The sequence below is a fragment of the Protopterus annectens genome, chromosome 9.part0, assembly GCF_019279795.1.
Source record: "Protopterus annectens isolate FY-2018-M chromosome 9.part0, PAN1.0, whole genome shotgun sequence".
Lineage (NCBI taxonomy): Eukaryota > Metazoa > Chordata > Ceratodontiformes > Protopteridae > Protopterus > Protopterus annectens.
In genome coordinates this window covers 976,021,489-976,040,993 of record NC_056743.1, presented here as the reverse complement: position 1 = coordinate 976,040,993, position 19,505 = coordinate 976,021,489, and the positions used below count along the sequence as shown (strand labels likewise).

The 19,505-nt window shown below is 37.4% G+C and overlaps 1 protein-coding gene across 4 annotated transcripts in view; it reads left to right on the top strand.

The window, feature by feature from the left end:
* LOC122811704 (retinol dehydrogenase 7-like) overlaps positions 1 to 8,576 on the top strand; it is a 335,956-nt gene extending 327,380 nt beyond the window's left edge. For all 4 annotated transcript variants that reach the window (XM_044083725.1, XM_044083722.1, XM_044083724.1 and 1 more), the window contains one exon: positions 8,317 to 8,576. In XM_044083725.1, the coding sequence (XP_043939660.1) occupies positions 8,317 to 8,537 (221 nt within the window). In that variant the 3' untranslated portion in view covers positions 8,538 to 8,576. The remainder of the gene's footprint in view (positions 1 to 8,316) is intronic.
* The last annotated feature ends 10,929 nt before the right edge of the window (positions 8,577 to 19,505 follow it).

The window sequence follows — 19,505 nt, the reverse complement described above, 5'->3', positions numbered from 1 at the left end:
GGATGCTGAGTATATTGGGAAAAAGATGCTAAGGATGAAGCTGCCAGGTAACAGGAAAAGAAGAAGTCCTAAGATAAGGTTTATGGATGTGGTGTGAGAGGACATGCAGGTGGTTGGTGTGACAGAGCAAGATGTAGAGGATAGGAAGAAATGGAAACAGATGATCCGCTGTGGCGACCCCTAATGGGAACAGCCGAAAGAAGAAGATGATGATCATCATCATTAAGAGGTCATTGACCATTCTAATAAATGCAGTCCCTGTGCTGTGTTTTGCTCTAAATCTGACTGGTAAGAATCTAGGATGTGATGAGATGCAAGATGAAAATCTGACTGCATGTAAACCACCTTCTCAGCAGCCTTACCTATAAAAGGAGATGGGGTAACAACTTCCAGATTGCTAAGTTCAAGAAAAGAGTTTCTCATTTAGAGGGCTATTACTAGCAGACTAACAAACTTGTTGAACTGGACCGTAATTTGTCAAAAATCAAAAAAAAATAAAACAGATGGACACTGACTACTTTAATAAAATTGGCTGTCGTGGATGATGTTGATGTAGAGAATGAACTTGAGAATGATTTTTTAGGCAACAACAACTTCCCTCCCCTGAGATGATCAGAACATCTGATGAACCAACAGGGATTGAACATGAACTGAAATGCATCGAGACAACAGGGGCACCACCAATATCAGAGGGGATCCAATCAATTCAGAGGGAACAACAGAGGTCCCCGGAGAGGGAGGAGATGACTATTCAACTTTTGCCTACTAATGACTTCTCATATACAGCAGCAGCTTTAAATATTGTGGAAAATTCCCTTGGTGATTTTAAAATTTATAATTTTTCTTCGGTTGTCATTGATACTGATATGTGTGATCTGCTAGCAAAAGGTTTGTCTTTTATTCCCAGCAAAAGTACTAACTTGGTGCACGTGCTGCTTGATCTGAAACTTTATGTGCGTAAATTAAATCTGAACTTAATGTTCCGCAATGACACTCATCCAAATAATAGTTTGACAGTTTCTAGTATATTTAACCCCCCCTCCACCCTTCCTTGGAGCTTTTTGAATGTATGTGTGAATTGGACATTAGTTCTATAAATCAGAACATTTAGTTCAGTCAGGTAATAAACGAAGTAAAAACAATTTATCAGAATATGAGAAATTGAATCTAGAGCTGCTTTTGTCATCAGTTGGTATCTGATTCATGAAACCTGATAAGGGAGGGGGGTTGGTAATTATGAATGTAAATGATTATAATAGTAAGATGAAAAATATTTTGGACAGTGGAACATATGATCGTAGTTCATAGAATGAGCTTAATATCACATATTCTAGAATTAGAAGTTTCTTACAGGACTTTTTTATTGATGGGTCTATTTCTGTGGATGAGTATAATTACTTGTCGGTGTTATACCCGGTTACACCTACAATTTTTGGATTACCAAAAATTCACAAAGGCCTGAACCAGCCTCCTATGTGACCAATAGTTGATGCTAGAGGCTCTATCACTCACCCACTAGCTAAATTCCTGGATACTAAGTTAAAAGATGTAGTTAGGAGTGAGTCACATTTGTGTAAAGACTCATGGTATTTTTTAAGGAGACTGGATACAGTAATCTTTGATTCAGATTATTTGTTTATCACCATTGATGTCAAAGATCTGTACTCAGTCATACCCCATGATGTTGGTGAAGACTGGTTCTGTGAATACCTCAGGCTTAAGGGTATAGGTCAACAGCAGATTAATACCTTTGAACAACTATTTGATATGGTGTTAAAGTCAAATTTTATTCTATTTAATAAGGAATTATACCGTCAGAAAGAGGGGGTAGCTATGGGGTCCTCATATGGTGGTTTATATGCCAACATAGTGATGCTTGAGTGGGAGAGAAGATTTCTTTTTCCATCTGATTGGTACACCTACTGCGTGTCATATACCCGCTTTTTGAATGATATTATTATTTTATGGAAGGGCCCCAGTACAGCTATTGTTGACTTTATTGAATACATCAATAACACCACATCATTTCTGAAATTTACCCATACTGTTGGTACAGACCACATAGCTTACCTAGATGTTCTTATCATCAAGACATCTTTAATAATAGATTTATAGCTGAAATTTATCGGAAAATGACATATTCCAATACTTTCTTACATTTTAGTAGTAACCATCCTTATACACAAAAGTGAGCAGTTGTCAAAGGACAATTTGTTAGAGCAGTGAGGATGGTTACTACTTGGTCATAATTTTTAAATGAGGTTGATAAAATGAAAAATATGCTCTTACATAGAGGGTATCCCAACCTGATGGTTAATGAATTAAGTCAGGAAGTTATTGAAAAAAGAGCTAGGGGGTATTTTAGACCCATTTTGTGTGTTAAGACTAATAGGATGGTCCCTACTGATATGACTGAGGTAGTTTCTTGTGTTTCGTCAGTGGATAGTAATAATGTTATTATTCCTACTATAAATAGTAGTAATGATGAAACAATGTGTAATAATAATAATAAAACATTTTCTTCTGCTTTTCTTACCATATTTAGTAATGACAGTTATATGATTAGGAATATTCTCTGTAAGAACTGGGAAATTTTGCGAAGAGAAAATATTCTAAGGGATCATTTGGGTGGTTTCCCCATTTTTGTTTACAAAAAAGGACACAATTTAAAATCAGCCTTCGAACACATTGTGCCTGGTTGTAAAATAGGTTGTATGCATAAATATGGTTCATGTGTATTTTGTCACTATATTCTTGAAACTAGTGAGACATTCATTAATAAATATAAGGTGAGCATTAAGGGTAAACCTAATTGTAATACTAGTAAGATAGTATATTGTGCTATTTGTTCTCATTGTTCATGTTTTTATCTAGGGAAATCTAAATGCAAATTAAAAAACAGAATGAGTGAACACCTTAGTGACATTTGTCTAAGGAAAGAAACAAATGCTTTAGCAAGAGATATCATTGCTAGTCCTGGCCATGCTTTCAAATTTGTTGTTTTACAAACTTTAATAATGTCAGAACGTGGAGGTGCCTGGCCCCTTTTACTTGAGAAAGCAGAATTGCTCTGGCAACTACGTTTAAATGCACGATTTTGGCCAGTGCTAATTGCTGCAGAGAATATAAAATGCCTGCTTAAATTAAGAACTTTAAACAAATAAAATTTATTTTTTTGTTGTTTTTAGCCTTAGGATGCTACTATTGTGTATAACACTGTTACATTCTTTTTATGAATAGAGTAGTGTAATGGTTATTACGTCTGCTTTACAGGCAAATGGTCTTGGGTTCAATCCCCAATGGGGTGTGTTTCTTTCACTATGCCTTCTTTTACTATGTTTTTGACTATGCTTAGGTTATGTCAGGCTAATTGATGCAAAAAGGGTGTTTGCTAAATTTTTGCAGTGATTGGTTTAAGAACATTTAAGAAGCTTAATGACAGTTTGTTCATTTATCTGATGAAGTTCCTTTTTATATGTTAGTGGGACGATTTTGGCCAGGGTTAAATGCTGCAGAGAATATAAAATGTCTGCTTAAATTAAGAGCTTTAAACAGATAAAATGTATTTTTTTAGCCTTAGGATGTTACTATTGTGTATAACACTGTTACATTATTTTTATGAATGGAGTAGTGTAGTGGTTATTATGTCTGCTTTACATGCAGAAGGTCCTGGGTTCAATCCCCAGTGGGGTGTGTTTCTTTCACTATGCCTTCTTTGACTATGCTTAGGTTATGTCAGGCTAATTGATGCAAAAAGGGTGTGTGCTGAATTTTTGCTGTGATTGGTTCAAGAACATTTAAGAAGCTTGATGACAGTCTGTTCATTTATCTGATGAAGTTCCTTTTTATATGTTAGTAGGACTGTACTGCATTTGGCTGAAGCAGTTTTTAGCTGTTCTGTGTGGAAGAAAAGCATTTTGGAGTGTGGAAGCTGTTTTTTGCCCTGCTTTTTTGGATTACTAGTGCTGGTTTGGTGTTCTTGTAAAGTACAAAATAAACAATTTATTGATGAACCAAAAATGTTTTGTAGAGAATTGGGAAACAAGGTGAAAGGAACTGAAAGACCACCAAAAAAGAAGAAAAAGATACATTTTGGAGAAGTATTTATGAAGATCCTGTGGAAAGTAACAAAGATGCTAAATGGATAGAAGAAGTAAAAGAAAGAATAAGAAGTTTAAAGATACTCGATATGAAATGGGATGAAGTAACAGCTAGAGAGATTTTAACAAAATTAAGGAAAGTCTCTAATTGGAAAGCCCCAGGCCCAAATGCAGTACCTAACTTCTGGTTAAAAGTATTAACATCTTTGCACAAAGATTTAGCTACGAGTAAGAACTATTTATATGCATACCCTGAGCAGACGCCAGCCTAGCTAACAACAAGAAAAACAATGCTCTTACTTAAGAGTGAACCTACAAGCTACCCTAAAAATTATAGACCAGTAACTTACCTTCCTACGATGTATAAACTATACAATGGAATTGATGCCGACAGTGTTTATAGTAATTTAGAAGAAAATTCAATCATGGCAACAGAACAAAAGGGCAATAAAAAAAGCCATATGGAACAAAGGATCATTTGTTGTTAAATAAAGTTATAGTGGAGAACTGTAAAAGGGGAAGAATTTAAGTATGGCATGGATTGACAACAAAAAAGCATTCGATAGTACCCCACATTCATGGATAAAAGAGTGCTTAAAAATTTATAAGATACACCCCCACACATTACAGTGATCATGAAACACTGGCAGACCACTTTGCAATTAAGCTATGACAAAGGACAAATTATTATTCCAGGGATAAAAATTCAAAGGGAGATATTCCAGGGTGACTCTCTGTCACCGCTGCTGTTCTGTCTTGCTCTTGACCCATTAAGCTGTCTACTTAACAGCTTAGGTCATGGCTATAATTTGGCTTCTATAAAACAAAGTGTAAAGACTTCTCATCTTCTCTTTGTCGATGATTTATAACCGTATAGCTCATCAGATGAGGAAATGAAAGCACAGCTGTGAGTTGTCAAAACTTTCTCAGATGATATAAGAATGTCATTTGGTCTTGATAAATGTGCAAAAGCAACCTTTAAAGCAGGAAAACTGCAGCACCAAGAAAACATCAGTTTGGGACAAGAATGTGGTATAAAAGAACGTGAGCAAGAGGGAATGTATAAATATTTCGGAATTGATGAAGAATCAACAATAAAACATGAACAAATGTGAATAAAACTTAGTAAGGAATACTTCAGAAGACTTACATTAATCCTGAAAACAGTGATGATATCTAGGAACAAAATTCAAGATATAAACCAATTTGCTCTTCCTGCCCTAACATACAGTTTTGGAGTGATTGACTGGTCCCAAAATGTGTTGGATAAATTGGACAGGAAAACAAGAAGGATGCTTCATGCTCACCAAATGATTTATAAAAATCAGTGCATACCAAGATTATGTATTCCCCATTCCTAAGGAGGTATGGGCCTCCTTGAAATTGATTACATGTATAGATCTGCAATCATGAGACTGCAGACATATCTGCTGACCTCACAAGAGCCAAACTTAGTGAAAGTTGTTAAACTTGAGAAGAATAAATCTAAGATGACTTCCCTGCTTAGTCTAGCAGAAGTATATCAGCGTCAAGCAGGAATGGAAATCAAATCAGAAGTAGATAAAAATCTGCAGCAACTGAATGTGCCAAAAACAAAAGAAAGAATATAAGTTGAAGGACCAGATGAGAAGGCAAGAAATTTGGAAAATGCATAAATACAGTTGCAAATATAGAAAACTTCTGGAAGAACCTCATGTAGGTCAGGATCGAATGCAGGAATGGTTAAGGAGAGGCAAATTCAAACCAAGAAATGAAAGGTTAATATTGGTGGCCCAATACAGTGGGCACCATACACATTGGTCCATTGAACATGTGGGAGAAATAGACAAATATAGGTTTTGTAAAACAGAATTGGAAACAGTTGCATATCTTGTTGCTGGTTGTGACATACTAGTGGTAGAAGGACTGTATACTGAAAAGCATAATAATGTGGCAAGACTGTTGCACTGGGGATTGTGCAAACATTATGCTATTGAAGTGGCTGAAAAACACTGGAAACATGAGCCACAAAGCATCACAGAAAATGGTAAAGTCTACATCACAGGTGATCATCCATTACCAACAGTTCAAAAGATAGATGCGAGAAAACTGGATATAGTGGTCCATGAAAAGAAAACAAAAGTAGCATTTGATCATTGAAATCACCACTCCCAGTGACTACAGTGTCTTGCATACAGAGAGACACAAAGTCATAAAATATCAGGATTTGCAGGCAGAAACAAGAGCAATGTGGAAGAAAGATACCCAGACAGTTCCAATAATAGTAGGAGCAACGGGTCTTATAAAAAAGAATTTACAATTGTAATTAGATACGTTACCAATACATGTAACTCTGTACGAATTGCAGGAGACATTACTGGGCACATTGCAGGTGCTGCGAAGAGCACTTCTGGCTGACATCAAAGATTGAAACAATACTAATTTCATGAACTTTAATCGTACTTTGTCTTAGCAATGGGGTCCATTCCCATCATGGTATTAGAAACCCAAAAGATTTGGAGAAATTAAAAAAAAGACAGTGATGTCACCTGTCCTTCACATTTGGTGTCAGTGGTAATGGCTTCTACATCACTCTACATCACATTTGGTGAGGAGACTAGAACTGAAGTTATATAGCCTAAAACAGTATTGTTACCAAAGATGAGTGTGTTAACTCTCTTATCCAAAACATAAAATATGCATAAGTCTAGTTGTCAACAACAGTAATTTTATTTTCTAGTCAATTTAGTTAGGAACAGGCAGAAAATGAGCTCTGCTGGCAAGTATACTAAAATGTCAGTAAATGGGTGCAGCAGGCAAATATATCCAAAGAGGAGATGATGGCAGTTTTATTCATAGTGCACCATGGAGAAAGTCTGCAAGAGGCTAGTCAGTTCTATCCCAGGAAGACTTACCAACTGGATTTACTGAAACTGGCATTGGAAATGAAAACCATGAAACTCAATGCAAAGCTGAATAAATGAGACAACTGTAAGCAGAGAAGAGTGAAAGACAATGCTGGGGCAAAAAACAGATGATCTTCCTGCTCCAGAAGCACTTGAGTCATAGGGAGGGGGAAATCACACTCAAGAAGTCCAGGTCTGTACAAGCATCTTCATCAATATAAGGAAGGTTAATGATTTAGATTATTTGTAAGGGCCTTTCAGCACCAAATTGACCAAGGGCAGTGAGAGAGGTTTTTAACCCCTTTACTCATGGGTACAGCAATGTATGCAGTTTCTAAACTCAGTGATTTTGACTGTTTAGATTGTGTCAAAGTTAAAAAGAAAATATTTGCTTGCTTGTTATCAACTAATTCTAGAACAGTACAGAAAATAAATTTAGAGAACACAAGAGAAAGGCAGATGAAATTATGATTGAGTTTATTGCCTAAACCAGCCCTTATTTTCACAGATGGGTGGATTAATCATTAAAACAGACTTGTGTACATTATGTTGTGTAGACAGTTGTGCCACCTGTCCTTTACACTGGATATTACTGGTGCCATCTGTCTGGCCACATTTGGTGGCAGTAGTAACAGTGCATATATCACATATATAAAACTGTGAATATCATTTTATTGTACTTATTATATAAAGTTGTTTAAAAAGTACACAAACATATCATGAAACATTTTGGAAAAATTAAAAAAAATAGTTTGATAAGGATATAATTAAACTTTTTTTGCTTGCAGTTTAACTTCTAAAAGTTGTTTTGCCCCCATAAAAGCTTAAATGTTTTAAGTGAACAGTTGATATGAGCACAATCAGAATTACTAGACATGCAGTCATTGTATTACATCAGTATTTACTTCCTTTGATAGGGACTTAACAGTTTATTGAGGCTAAGGGCAGGTAGTCTTTAAGTATATCTGTAGGTCATATGTATAGGCCTAATTCTCTTATGTTTGTAGCATACTGTTTAAAGGGTAATCTGTGGTGGTTGTTTCCTCTGTGTTACTGTGAAACACGCAGTACAAATACTAAAAGTAAGAAATATATTCTGTAAACAGTCATACATTTGTAAACACCACTCTGTTCCTCTTAAGCCATCCTATTCATTTAATGCTGGTTTTGTACAATATGCACACTTGTATTTCTTTTGTTTCAAGCTATTTTCAGATGATTTCATCCTCCATCATAACATATGCATGTAACTTTGTTATTCTGTGATAAGCATGCATACACTGTTCATGTGATTCTGCATCTTTCATTGTTACTCACTTTTTTCATTTTAGATCTGAAAGTTCAGAGATTCTGCATGAACCTTCTCTGCAGCACTGACATATCTAAAGTTACAGACTGCGTTGAACATGCACTGACTGCCAGATATCCAAGGACTCGTTACAGCCCTGGATGGGATGCCAAGTTCCTCTGGATACCAATGTCCTATATGCCAACCATTGTGTCTGATACAGCTCTGGCTCTTCTGTTGCCAAAGCCTACCCACAGCTACTGATAACAGTGGATCAGAACATGTGTGGGCATTTGGTTCCAGTTAAAAAGTAACACTGAGCCACAATTGTTGAAAGTTGCAGTGCATTATGGTTACTCGTGTATTAAACTTTTGTAGAGTTAAAATGGTCAAGGTTGTTCTCCAGAGATTATTCATATATTGCCTGTTTCTCTCTTGCCTTTATCTAGAAGAAACATACTGTATTTTACATCTCTGAACCTTTTCAGTTCATGCTATCTTTTACTTCTCTGGATAAAATTCCCCTTATGTCACCCATCAGAACTATTCCGTACATGCTGCTAGACAAACCTGCAGAGAGTTCTGTGTGTGTGTGTGTGTGTGTGTGTGTGTGTGTGTGTGTGTGTGTGTGTGTGTGTGTGTGTGTGTGTGTGCACGCATGTGTGCATGCGTGTGTGTGTGTGTGTGTGTGTGTGTGTGTGTGTGTGTGTGTGTGTGTGTGTGTGTGTGACAGGGAGAAAGAGAGAGAGAGACTAAGACTGTAGTCCTCTGATCTTAACCCTCAAACTTTCCCCTGTATGGGTAGAAGGAACAATGTATTATGACCTTGAGGATTACTTTTCCCATACTTTCAAATTCTATATACATTAGGGAGAACTATATTTGCTGCAGTCATTAAAATTTTGTTGCATACACCATTTGACTATCCTGTGCTAAGGAGATATCAGGAACTCTGTCTGTGTATTTTGCTTGCTGCCTTATTTAAAATAATTATTTTTTTTATTATCTGTTACCTGGGGTACTGAGACAAAACTGACACCTACACAGGGAGAACCTGCTAATTCCAGAGTTCAGGAATGAATCTCAAGTTTTGGACTGTGAGACAGAGATCTTAATCACTGACCCCCCCCCCCTTGATGTCCTTTAACTCACTCAGACATTAAGATAATCTACCTCTGACCCTTAGTCTAATCCGACTCAGTAATGGAGTATAGACACTGTGATCATATATTTATGCGGTTTGTTTCCTCAGTAAAGTATGCATCATGATACAAATGATGAGCATTATATTTTTATGTTTTGACATTGTATTTTTCTCAATTATTATATTAACTGTTGTAATGTCTTATCTCTTTTATGACAATGACGTTTCTTGCTTGTTCTTCCCAATATACCTTCGGCCATGTCTGAAAGGGGACCAGTACATAACCAAATTAACAAATGTGAAAATAAAATAACTAAAAATAAAAAAAAGTTTTTTTTTCTTACATAGGATATTTGTATGTGTTGACATTGTATTTTTCTCAGTTATTATATTAACTGTTGTAATGTCTTATCTCTTTTATGACAATGACATTTCTTGTTTGTTCTTTCCAATATACCTCAGGCCATGCCTGAAAGGGGACCAGTACACAACCAAATTAACAAATGTGAAAATAAAATAACTAAAAATAAAAAAAGTTTTTTTTTTCTTACATAGGGACAAAGTCTGTTATTTCATCGTTAGAAACTGCTATGTCCTGCATACATATCACTCAGTTACCTTGTGAGAAGTCCTGGGTAACCATTAAAACTTATTTTTATGTCTTACAAATATCCAACTACCTTACAGTGAGTGGGGGAAGTTATAACCATAGCAGCTGTATGTCAGAGACTGACCAGACTACACTGTGAAACCTATGTTTTATGCATCTATATTTTCAGGCTAACTATTTTCTTTCATTCTTTGTTTTAAAACCAGACTGCCATTTACCACTATAAAAGTAAAATTAAAGATCAAAGTAATTAAAAGACACTTGCAGGAGTTTCAGCTCCTAACCTTTGTTTACCATATTGTAGATGACTTTTTTCATTAACACTGCAGTGATCTGTTAGCATAAAAGATCAGGGTATCTATTTAGCTAATGTTAAATGCATTCCTGAAAGAACAAGATATTTTTCAGCAAATAAGAAAACACAGATTCAAAATTTCAAATCAGTCATAAAAGTTTTTAACATTTGAAAATATATCTACAAAGTCCGTTTCATATTGCTGTGGAACAAAGTTACACCACTTTAGCGATTTGATCCACTCCTGAGCTTTTATGATGAATAAACAGCTTGCAGTCTGTCATACTAAATGGGTGTTACCAGCTGTATTCTTATGTAAACATTTTCTTTAGGTTAATGATACAATTACTAATTACCTAGCGCAGTATTACATCTGACTTCAATAAAAGCACCACTACATTTAAAGATGCCATTTACTGGAGCTTTGATTCGTTCATGTGTTTTTGCAATGAGCTGACAACATGGGGTCTGTCATACTAGGTACTTTTAGCGACGAATATTCCACATGAATAGTTGGCAGATGCTACAAAGACTGAGCAACTGTAACATTAGTATATCTAGCTTTGATGAAAGCAGCACAGGGTATTGTATGGACACTCTTTATTTAGATATGATACTGGAATATAACTGGGCAAATGTGAACTTGGTGCCCAGGAGAAGTACAGCTTCCACATAATTCCATTTCTTTCATTTTACATTTACTGCTGCCTTCTTGTAACTGCAGGTTAACTGCACTTGCAACAAGGAAGAATCCTTACTGTAGCATCCATGAAAGAAATGGCTGTTTCCACTTAAAGGGGTAGCTCAGTAGCTTGGTGCATTTGTCTCTAAACTACTGCTGCTGTGCAAAGACCAAACAAAATCAGCTAGCCATCACACCTTATAGCATTGGATGTTCACAATATCAGCTTATGATCCTCAACAGTCTACTTGAAGATTATTTATTTTATTTTTATTTGCATTTGTTTACGGGATGGTTCAACTGAGCCAGAAGTGTCCATTTTCAGTGGAGTCCTGGGGAGAAAAGCTCCACATATAAGACATTTCACATACAATACATAATTTACATTAATAAAGACATTTAGTACATATTATTGGCAGCTTATACAATTGGTGAAAAAAAAGTACATAATTCATTCTAAAATCAAAGATATTATACAAGCAGTACAGAGTATATACATGAGAACGTTCCATATCAATAGTTTTCAGCTAGCAAAGTTTATGTAGGACACTTCATGCAGTGGGTGCAAAGCAGATATAGGAATTAATTAGAGACTTGGCACTTAAACTTTTCACACGTTTAGGAGGTGTAATAGCTGAGCAGTAGGCTATGTGAGTCTTGTTGCAGGAATCAGCAAAGTTGGTGGATATTGTTGCAGATATAAGTGGTGGTATAATATTAAGGTAGGCTGCAAGAGTACCTGAATGTCTCACCTGGTTCGATGGTAGGTCTATAAGGGTTAGGAAGAGAAGGAAGTAGACAGGAGGGATCAATCATAGGACAATAAGGGTTAGCAGAAGAGGTAAGTGGACAGGATGGAGAGATGGAGTAAGTAAAAAGACAGGTGGATGTGAAAGCAGGATGCCAGAGTAGTAGAGTGGGGGTGAGAGTAATTGTGATGGTTGAAGTTAGGTTATATGAGATGTGGTGTTAGCACATGTGCACAGCCAAGATGAGGAGAGGTGTTGTTTCAGAGATGTCTTGAAGAGGGTTACTGAGCGGGTGGATCTAAGTGCTGGGGGGAGGGAGTTCCAAAGTTTTGCAATGGTAAAGGAGTAAAGCATCTGGCCAGCCAAAAGTTTGGGTTTTTCTACATTTACAAGCAGTTGGTTGTTGGATCAGAGTGGTCTATTAGTCGGTATAAAGTAAGTATAGAAGATAGAGCAGGGCACATGGATGGATTATGAATGAGTTTGTGAGCTGTAGTTAGTTGGAAAAAGATGAGATAGTTGGGGAGTTAAAGCCATTTTAGATTGCATAATGATAAGCAGTGGTGGGATGAGTAGGAGTTACAAACTTAGAAATGTTGCTGTAGCATGAGTCTAGTTTGGACTTTAGAGAGGACTAAACATTGGTGAGGAGGGGATCACAGTATAAAAGAGAGGGTAATAGAAAAGAAGAGGCAAGAGAAAGTTGGGCTGATGCACTGAGTAGATGTTTGTGTTGGTAGAGAGTGCCAAGCTTTTGATGTGTCTTTTTGACATTGGACTGGATGTGCAGGTCGAATGAGAGGTTTTCGTCTATAATAACACCAAGGAGTTTTGTGCTAGGTATAATGTCGGTGGTGATACCATTTAGGGATTGAATGGTGAAGTTCTCTTTTTGTAGGGGTGTGGACTTTTTTGGACAAAGATTACTAGTTTGGTTTTGTTGGGGTTCAGGGCAAGATGATTATTAGACATCCAAATTTCGGTGGAGGTGAGGGCATTTTGGGAGAGTTGGTGTAGTTCTGAGGAGTTGTTTGCAGTGCAGATGATAGTGGAGTCATTTGCGTACTGGATGACTGAGCCTTGAGAGACAGCGGTGTGGAAGTTATTGATAAATATGCAAAACAGAAGTGGGCCTAAAATGGAGCCTTGCGGTACACCAGTGGTGGTGTTTAGGAAAGGGGAGTAAGAATTCTGCCATTTATTTGATTGTTGCCTGTTAGTGAGGTAATTAGCGAACCAGTTTAGAGTTTGAGGTGAGGTACCTATTTTACAGAGTTTTGTTAGAAGGAGATAGTGGGATATAGTAACAAAAGCTTTTGGGAGATCAAGAAATAGTGAAGATACGATTTTACCAGCATCATGGGCTCGGTTGAAAGTGTCCATGAAGGATATGAGAGCAGTGGTGGTACTATATTCTGGCCTAAATCTGTGTTGGGTGGGAGAGAGGATGTGGTTGTGAGTCAGTTGGTAAAGAAGTTGAGAATGAATACATTTTGCCAGACTCTTAGAGATGGGTGATAGTATAGTAATGGGGCGGATGTTGGTGGTGTCTATGTTAGGGCCCCCCTGGTGTAGAGGGAGGATATAAGCTTTTTTCCAGATGATGGGCATATAGGATTCTTGGATAGATCTGTTGAGAGGTATGCTGATAAGGTAAGTGATCAAGTTGGCTGAGATTTGCAGGTATTTGGTGGGTATATTCTCAGGGGCATTTGTGCATGGTTTGAGTTTTAGAAGCAATTGTGTTAATAGTCGAGGTGGGTATAGGTGACAGAGTAAAGTTGGGAATAGGAGGTGTAATGGTGTTAGCTGTGGAGAGTTCTGTGGTGGACAAGTTGGTCTTGGGAAAGGTAGTGGTTAGATTAGCATAGTATATATCAAAATAGGAGGTGAAGGTTGCAGCAGTTTCAATGGGTGTTTTATTTGGGTTTGGGCAATGATTGTTACTAGACCCTGGGTTTAATAAAGAGTTGAGAGAGCTCCAGAATTTCGTTGGGTTTTGCTTGTGTTGATTTTCTAATGTAAGGTAGTGTTCTTTTTTGTTTAGTAGTACTAGGCACTTCATCTGGTTTCGGAGATGTTTATATTGGGTGAAGTCAGATGGGTTTTTGTTTTTTTGCCAGATTTTCCATGATTTGTCCCTGTGTTTCATGAGAGCCTTAGTGGATATTGTTAGCCAAGTGGCATGGTTGGTCTTTACTCTCTTTTGTCAAACATTGTTTAGTATGCTGAGGAAAGCTGAGTTGAAGAACTCAAATGCCTCATCAAGGGGAAGTGATTTTTGTGCATCCCAATTGATGCTAAGCAACCTTGGTGGTGTTTGGGCCTTGTCTTTCCTTGTTTCCTATTACCTGGAGGCAAGGTAATGGCCTCGTTGTTGACCAAAAGTAAAAGCACACTATAACTACAGGAGATGAACTGTGCACACAAGTGTTTAGCATCTTCTAAGCTTTTTTCCTTCCTGCTAGTTATTGCATGTTTGACTACTTTTAAAGATATTGCATGTTTGACTACTTTTGTAGATTTTGTTGTATTGTACTGTTTTGCTTCATAGATCAATTTATATATTTTGTTAAGCTGTGGTGGTGCAGCGGTAGCGTTGTCGCCTCACAGCAAGTGGTTCTCCCATTCGATTCTTGGCTGGAACACCTTCTGTGTGGAGTCTGCATGTCCTCCCCACGGTCGAGTGGCGTTTGAAAGACATGCGTGTATGGGCGTGCCTTCGTTGAAGGTTGGGCATCGGGCTGGCACCTTGGCACCGTAAAAATCTACTGCCAATCATTAGCAGACTGGAGTTCCTCTGTGGCGACCCCTAAATGGGAAAAGCCGAAAGAAGAACAAGTTAAGAAGTAAGTGAACAGTCATTTATAAGTGTGAATCTCTGAAAATACGTGCGCTCCCGCACACACACACAAAACACACACACGTGACAGGCTATTCAGTTTGCCTGCCTTGGAGAAACCATTATTAAGTTACAACTGTTTGTATTGTATTTGCTTTTTAGACAGACTTATTAAGAAGTAGCATTCTGAACTGTACCCAGTCCCCCGAAACAGACTTAGCTCATAGGCACCCTTACATCTGTAGCGAAATAAGACACCTCTGCCTTTGCTGTAATGACTAGAATTTAAGGTAAATGACCCCTTCTAGTTTACTTATGTTAATTTTAATCATCTTCATACAAGTTATAGTTTATTTTTTACATCATAAAATGCAACGCAAAACTACTAAAAAAAGGCAAAGCATTTTTGCATATGAGCAAGCCCCCTGAACTCCTTTCTAGCTGGTTGTACAATACTGGAGAAAAGTGAAAACTTCAGTATAATGCACTCTAGCCCTGCAGAATATAAGTCAAGCAGGTTTCAACAAACTATGATCAAGAAAATATGACAAAACACCATTCCAAACATTGCACTCATATGAGTGTAGGTTGGTTGCACCACACAGGAAGAGTTTTATACCGTTTCCATTAAATCCTTATTTCACATTGATGTCACTTAGCTGTAAAAGTCCTTTTTATCACATAGACACAAATATCGCGTATAAAATGTGGGCAGTTGTGTCAGTGCAGTGTGTGTGTGTGTGTGTGTGTGTGTGTGTGTGTGTGTGTGTGTGTGTGTGTGTGTGTGTGTTGGGTCCTGCCAGGGCTGCACTTATACCTAAAACTCACATTTAAATAGTTGGCATCATTGGGGGTTATATGGTATTGGGGGTGTAACAAACTTTATTTAATGTATTAATACCTAGTCTGTTCAGTTCATTCTTCTGTTGCCCATGTAGCCATAAAAAACCCAAGCTACATGCCAAGCATATGGAACTGTCCCTGATAACATGAGCAGTAATCCCACTTCTGTTCAGAAGGTCATGGAATGTTCAAGGTTATTTTGAGGTGTGGCTGTACATCCCTGTTGCTGGCACTATCCATTCAGTCACTTCTAGGTTAGCAGTGTTTTTAAAGCTCTTTGAATGCAGTGTTTATACAAAGCAGACCTCCCCAGTATACAAATGTGTGCTCATGGAAAGGCTAATAAAAGCTGTCAGCTGACCTTATTATGCTATCTCTAAATAACAGCCATATTTGTCAGGCCCCATCAGCTATAGCTACAATTTGAAAGAAAATCTCCACTCTGCTTTCTTTCTATGAAAGGCCTGATCTACATGTGGCTAATCAATAAGCCCACAGGATATCCAAAGGAACAGTGTCAGAGGACAAGTTGAAGATTCCATGCATCCAGGCCATCCGTCATAATGCATACTACAACTGAGGTGCAAAAATCCTTGGTCTACTTACAAAATGCCTTTGTTACTGAATATTGGTCAGATTCACCATAGGCACTGTTTGAGACTGAAGGATTTACTGTTTATTCAACACAGTGTATTGCAGACAAAAAAGCAAATGATATCATAGTGATGCTATGTTTTACTAATTAGTAAGGGCAGAGACTCTTGACACAGACAATGGATGTTCTTATCTCTCTCTTAGTGCATTCTGTGTGTGGCACATGCCACAACTTTTGTGTGACCATTGCCTTTAAGGGTAGACCTTGTAATTATACCCATTGTTTGTATGAGTTGTCTGATTACACAATGCATATTCTACTCTCACTATTATGGTTTGGTGTTCCATTACATGACTGAATAACTGAGGATGGAAGGCAGAGGTGATGGATAGACTGAACAGTGCTAGGGGGGATTCCAAATAATACACAAGGCGGTGATGGATAGATTGAACAGTGCTAGGGTGATTCCAAGTAATAAACCAAGGTAGTGATGGATAGATTGAACGGGGGATTCCAAATAATACACAAAGGCAGTGTTGGATAGATTGAACAGTGCTAGGGTGATTCCAAATAATAAACCAAGGTAGTGATGGATAGAGTGAACAGTGCTAGGGGGATTCCAAATAATAAATCAAGGCGGTGATGGATACATTGTACAGTGCTTGGGGATTCCAAATAACAAGCCAAAGTGGTGATGGATAGGGTGTATATCATAAGTCCGAGTAAGTTTCCGCGACTTTACAATTTCTTCCACTGTGGTGTGATCTCAGAGTTGGTATATTTAAGTAAGGGGGGTGTGGGGGGCAAAGCCCCTCACATTAGAAACAGTATGTAGTGTTCGTGTGTTTCCACGGTTTGCACCGGAACAACGATTTTTAAAAGAATCGCTGTTCTGAGTGTTCGGAGTTTTCAGTTTTCAAACTTTTGGGTTCAATATTTACATAGTCGAAGTCTTGACACTTCAACTATGTGATATAGACCCGATGGATAGATTGAACAGCGCTATGGTGTTTCCAAATAAACTAAGGAGGTGATGGATGGACTGAACAGTGCTAAGGTGATTCCAAATAATAAACTAAGGAGATGATGGATAGAATGAACAGTGCTAGGGTGATTCCAAATAATAAACCAAATGGTGATGAATAGAGTGAATACTGTGAGGGCGTGTCCAAATAATAAGCCAAGATTTTAAACCCATGCAGTTAAAATCAGTATGCAGAGTTCTGTCGAGTTCCTAATGCAAACCATATGGTGACTCAACATATAGTCAGATATTTTAACCGTTATATGGATAGCTTATTTACCATCTAATCCAGAGATTCCAAAACTGTGCTGCACAGACCCCTGGGGGTCCGTACGATAAATTCTAGGGGTCTGTGAGTTCAGGGTTTTCACCCACTTGGATTTTGGACTTCTACAGCATTCATGTGTTCAGGGCTTGCACCAAACAGGATTTTGCTGTTCTGCAGTGACTGGCCTTTGCTCTTCTGCAGTGACCGGCCTTGCTTGTGTACAAAAAAAAAAAAAAAAAGAAAAGCTGTTCTACTCACTGTCAAGTAACAAAAAATAAAACAAAGAGACGTCTGTGTCTGTTGCTGAGCAGCTTAATTTCCATGTTTGCAGTTAAGCAGCTACTCGCCGTGAGTTTTTAGAAGAAGTAATAACTTCCACTTTTGTGGCTGAGCAGCTGCTTGCTTGCCCTGTGTTTTCTACCTGGCAGATGGAACTTGGAGGGAAATTTAAACAACTGTTCTGTTCCCTCCACGTAGCACAGTTAAAGTCATGGCTTTATACTGGTCGCTTTATGCTTTGCGTCTCTCCCTTTTGCCATCTATTAATAGAAATAAACTGGTACTGTAGAAGTGATCCTGATGATCTTGGGAGATCTTGTTCAAAGACCCTGAAGGAATTTTTTTTTAAAGCAAGGCTTAAATAAGAAGCAGTGCAGTTGAGAGTGTAGCTGTCAACTGTCCAGATTTTCACAGAATGTCCAGATTTTTCCTCATATTTTTGGTCAGTTTCTCATAAAATTGTGTTTTTCTCGCAATCTGGCAAATCATTGAGGACTGAAGTCAGAAAATAATGGCAGACAGTTGAGCTTTAGACTTCATATCCTTCAGAAAATTCGTTCTAATACAAAACTTGTTCTATCAACGTTCTTTTATAAAAGGAAGATTTAAAATGTGTCCCTAGTTTTGGGCCTTTGTGCCCCTATTATGACAGGCTTTGTCCAGATTTGTTGCGCTAAGAGTTTGAGAGGTATGGTGTGTGTGTGTGTGTGTGTGTGTGTGTGTGTGTGTGTGTGTGTGTGTGTGTGTGTGTGTGTGTGTGTGTTTAATGTGGAATTATTCAGATGACTTTTACTTCTGCAGAGATTGTGCATATTTACTGATATTGGTGGATAGTAATGACAGAAGTCTGAGTGGCCTTTTATGGTTGAAATGTTCCGAACTGGGCAGTTTTGTCATTATTGGTTCATATGTTTTGTTTCTTTGCTTACTGGAAAAATGTCTATAAATTTAAAACACACTCTAACAAGAGGTGCTATATTATACAATGGATATAATTTAATTATTATGTACTATAATTTAATTATACAATCAGGAAGGTGAATCAAAGAACTTTTGCATAGTCCTAAAAAATGTATGCAAGGGGCCTATGATTTGAAAACAGCCCAAAGGTAAACTTAACCCACCACTGGCCAGATGCATTTTCTTTGAATGTGGGTTTTAATGCTGTTTCAGTGAATGTGAGCTTCAAAGGTACAGAAGTTTTAATGCTAAGTCTGTTTTCATTGTGAAACTGTATTGCTTTGTTTAGGAAATGTCTATCAGTGTCTGTGCTATAAAATTTGAAATAAAAGTTTTAAATTAAATACAAATATCTCTAATCATTGTAGACATAAAGTAGAGAACAGTATGCACACTGAGAGTTTTGAACAGTATTTATGGCAACTGGGGAGAAATAGCCAAGTAATGGGACACTGGAACATGGGGGGGGGGGGCATTGACCCAAACACAACATTTACAAAAAAAAAGCACTGATAATAGGTAATACATTCTTTGTTTAACGTTAATTATTAATTAATATAAGTCTAAAACACAATCTAAAATATAGGGGTCGCCAAAATATCTCCTTTATAAAAGGAGTCCTCCAGCTTACAAAATTTCAGAACCACTAACATAATATTGTCAGCTTGTATTACTGTGTGTTCTGTGCTCTGTTCTTAGAATTTATTTTGATTTTCAGTATGTCTTGATGCAAAAGAAAATTTTAATGAAATTACCATAATGACTGGAAATTAAATTTAAAAATCACAGGTATATTTCCTGGATTTCATCTCATGAAAACAGAATTACATTTTTTTTTTTTGAAGAGTGAAACTCAATGTACCTGCTTATTTTTTCTGTTTTTTCTTTCTTATGGCAATGCACAATCTTTGCTCAGGAAAGGAAGACCCACTGCAGAGTAA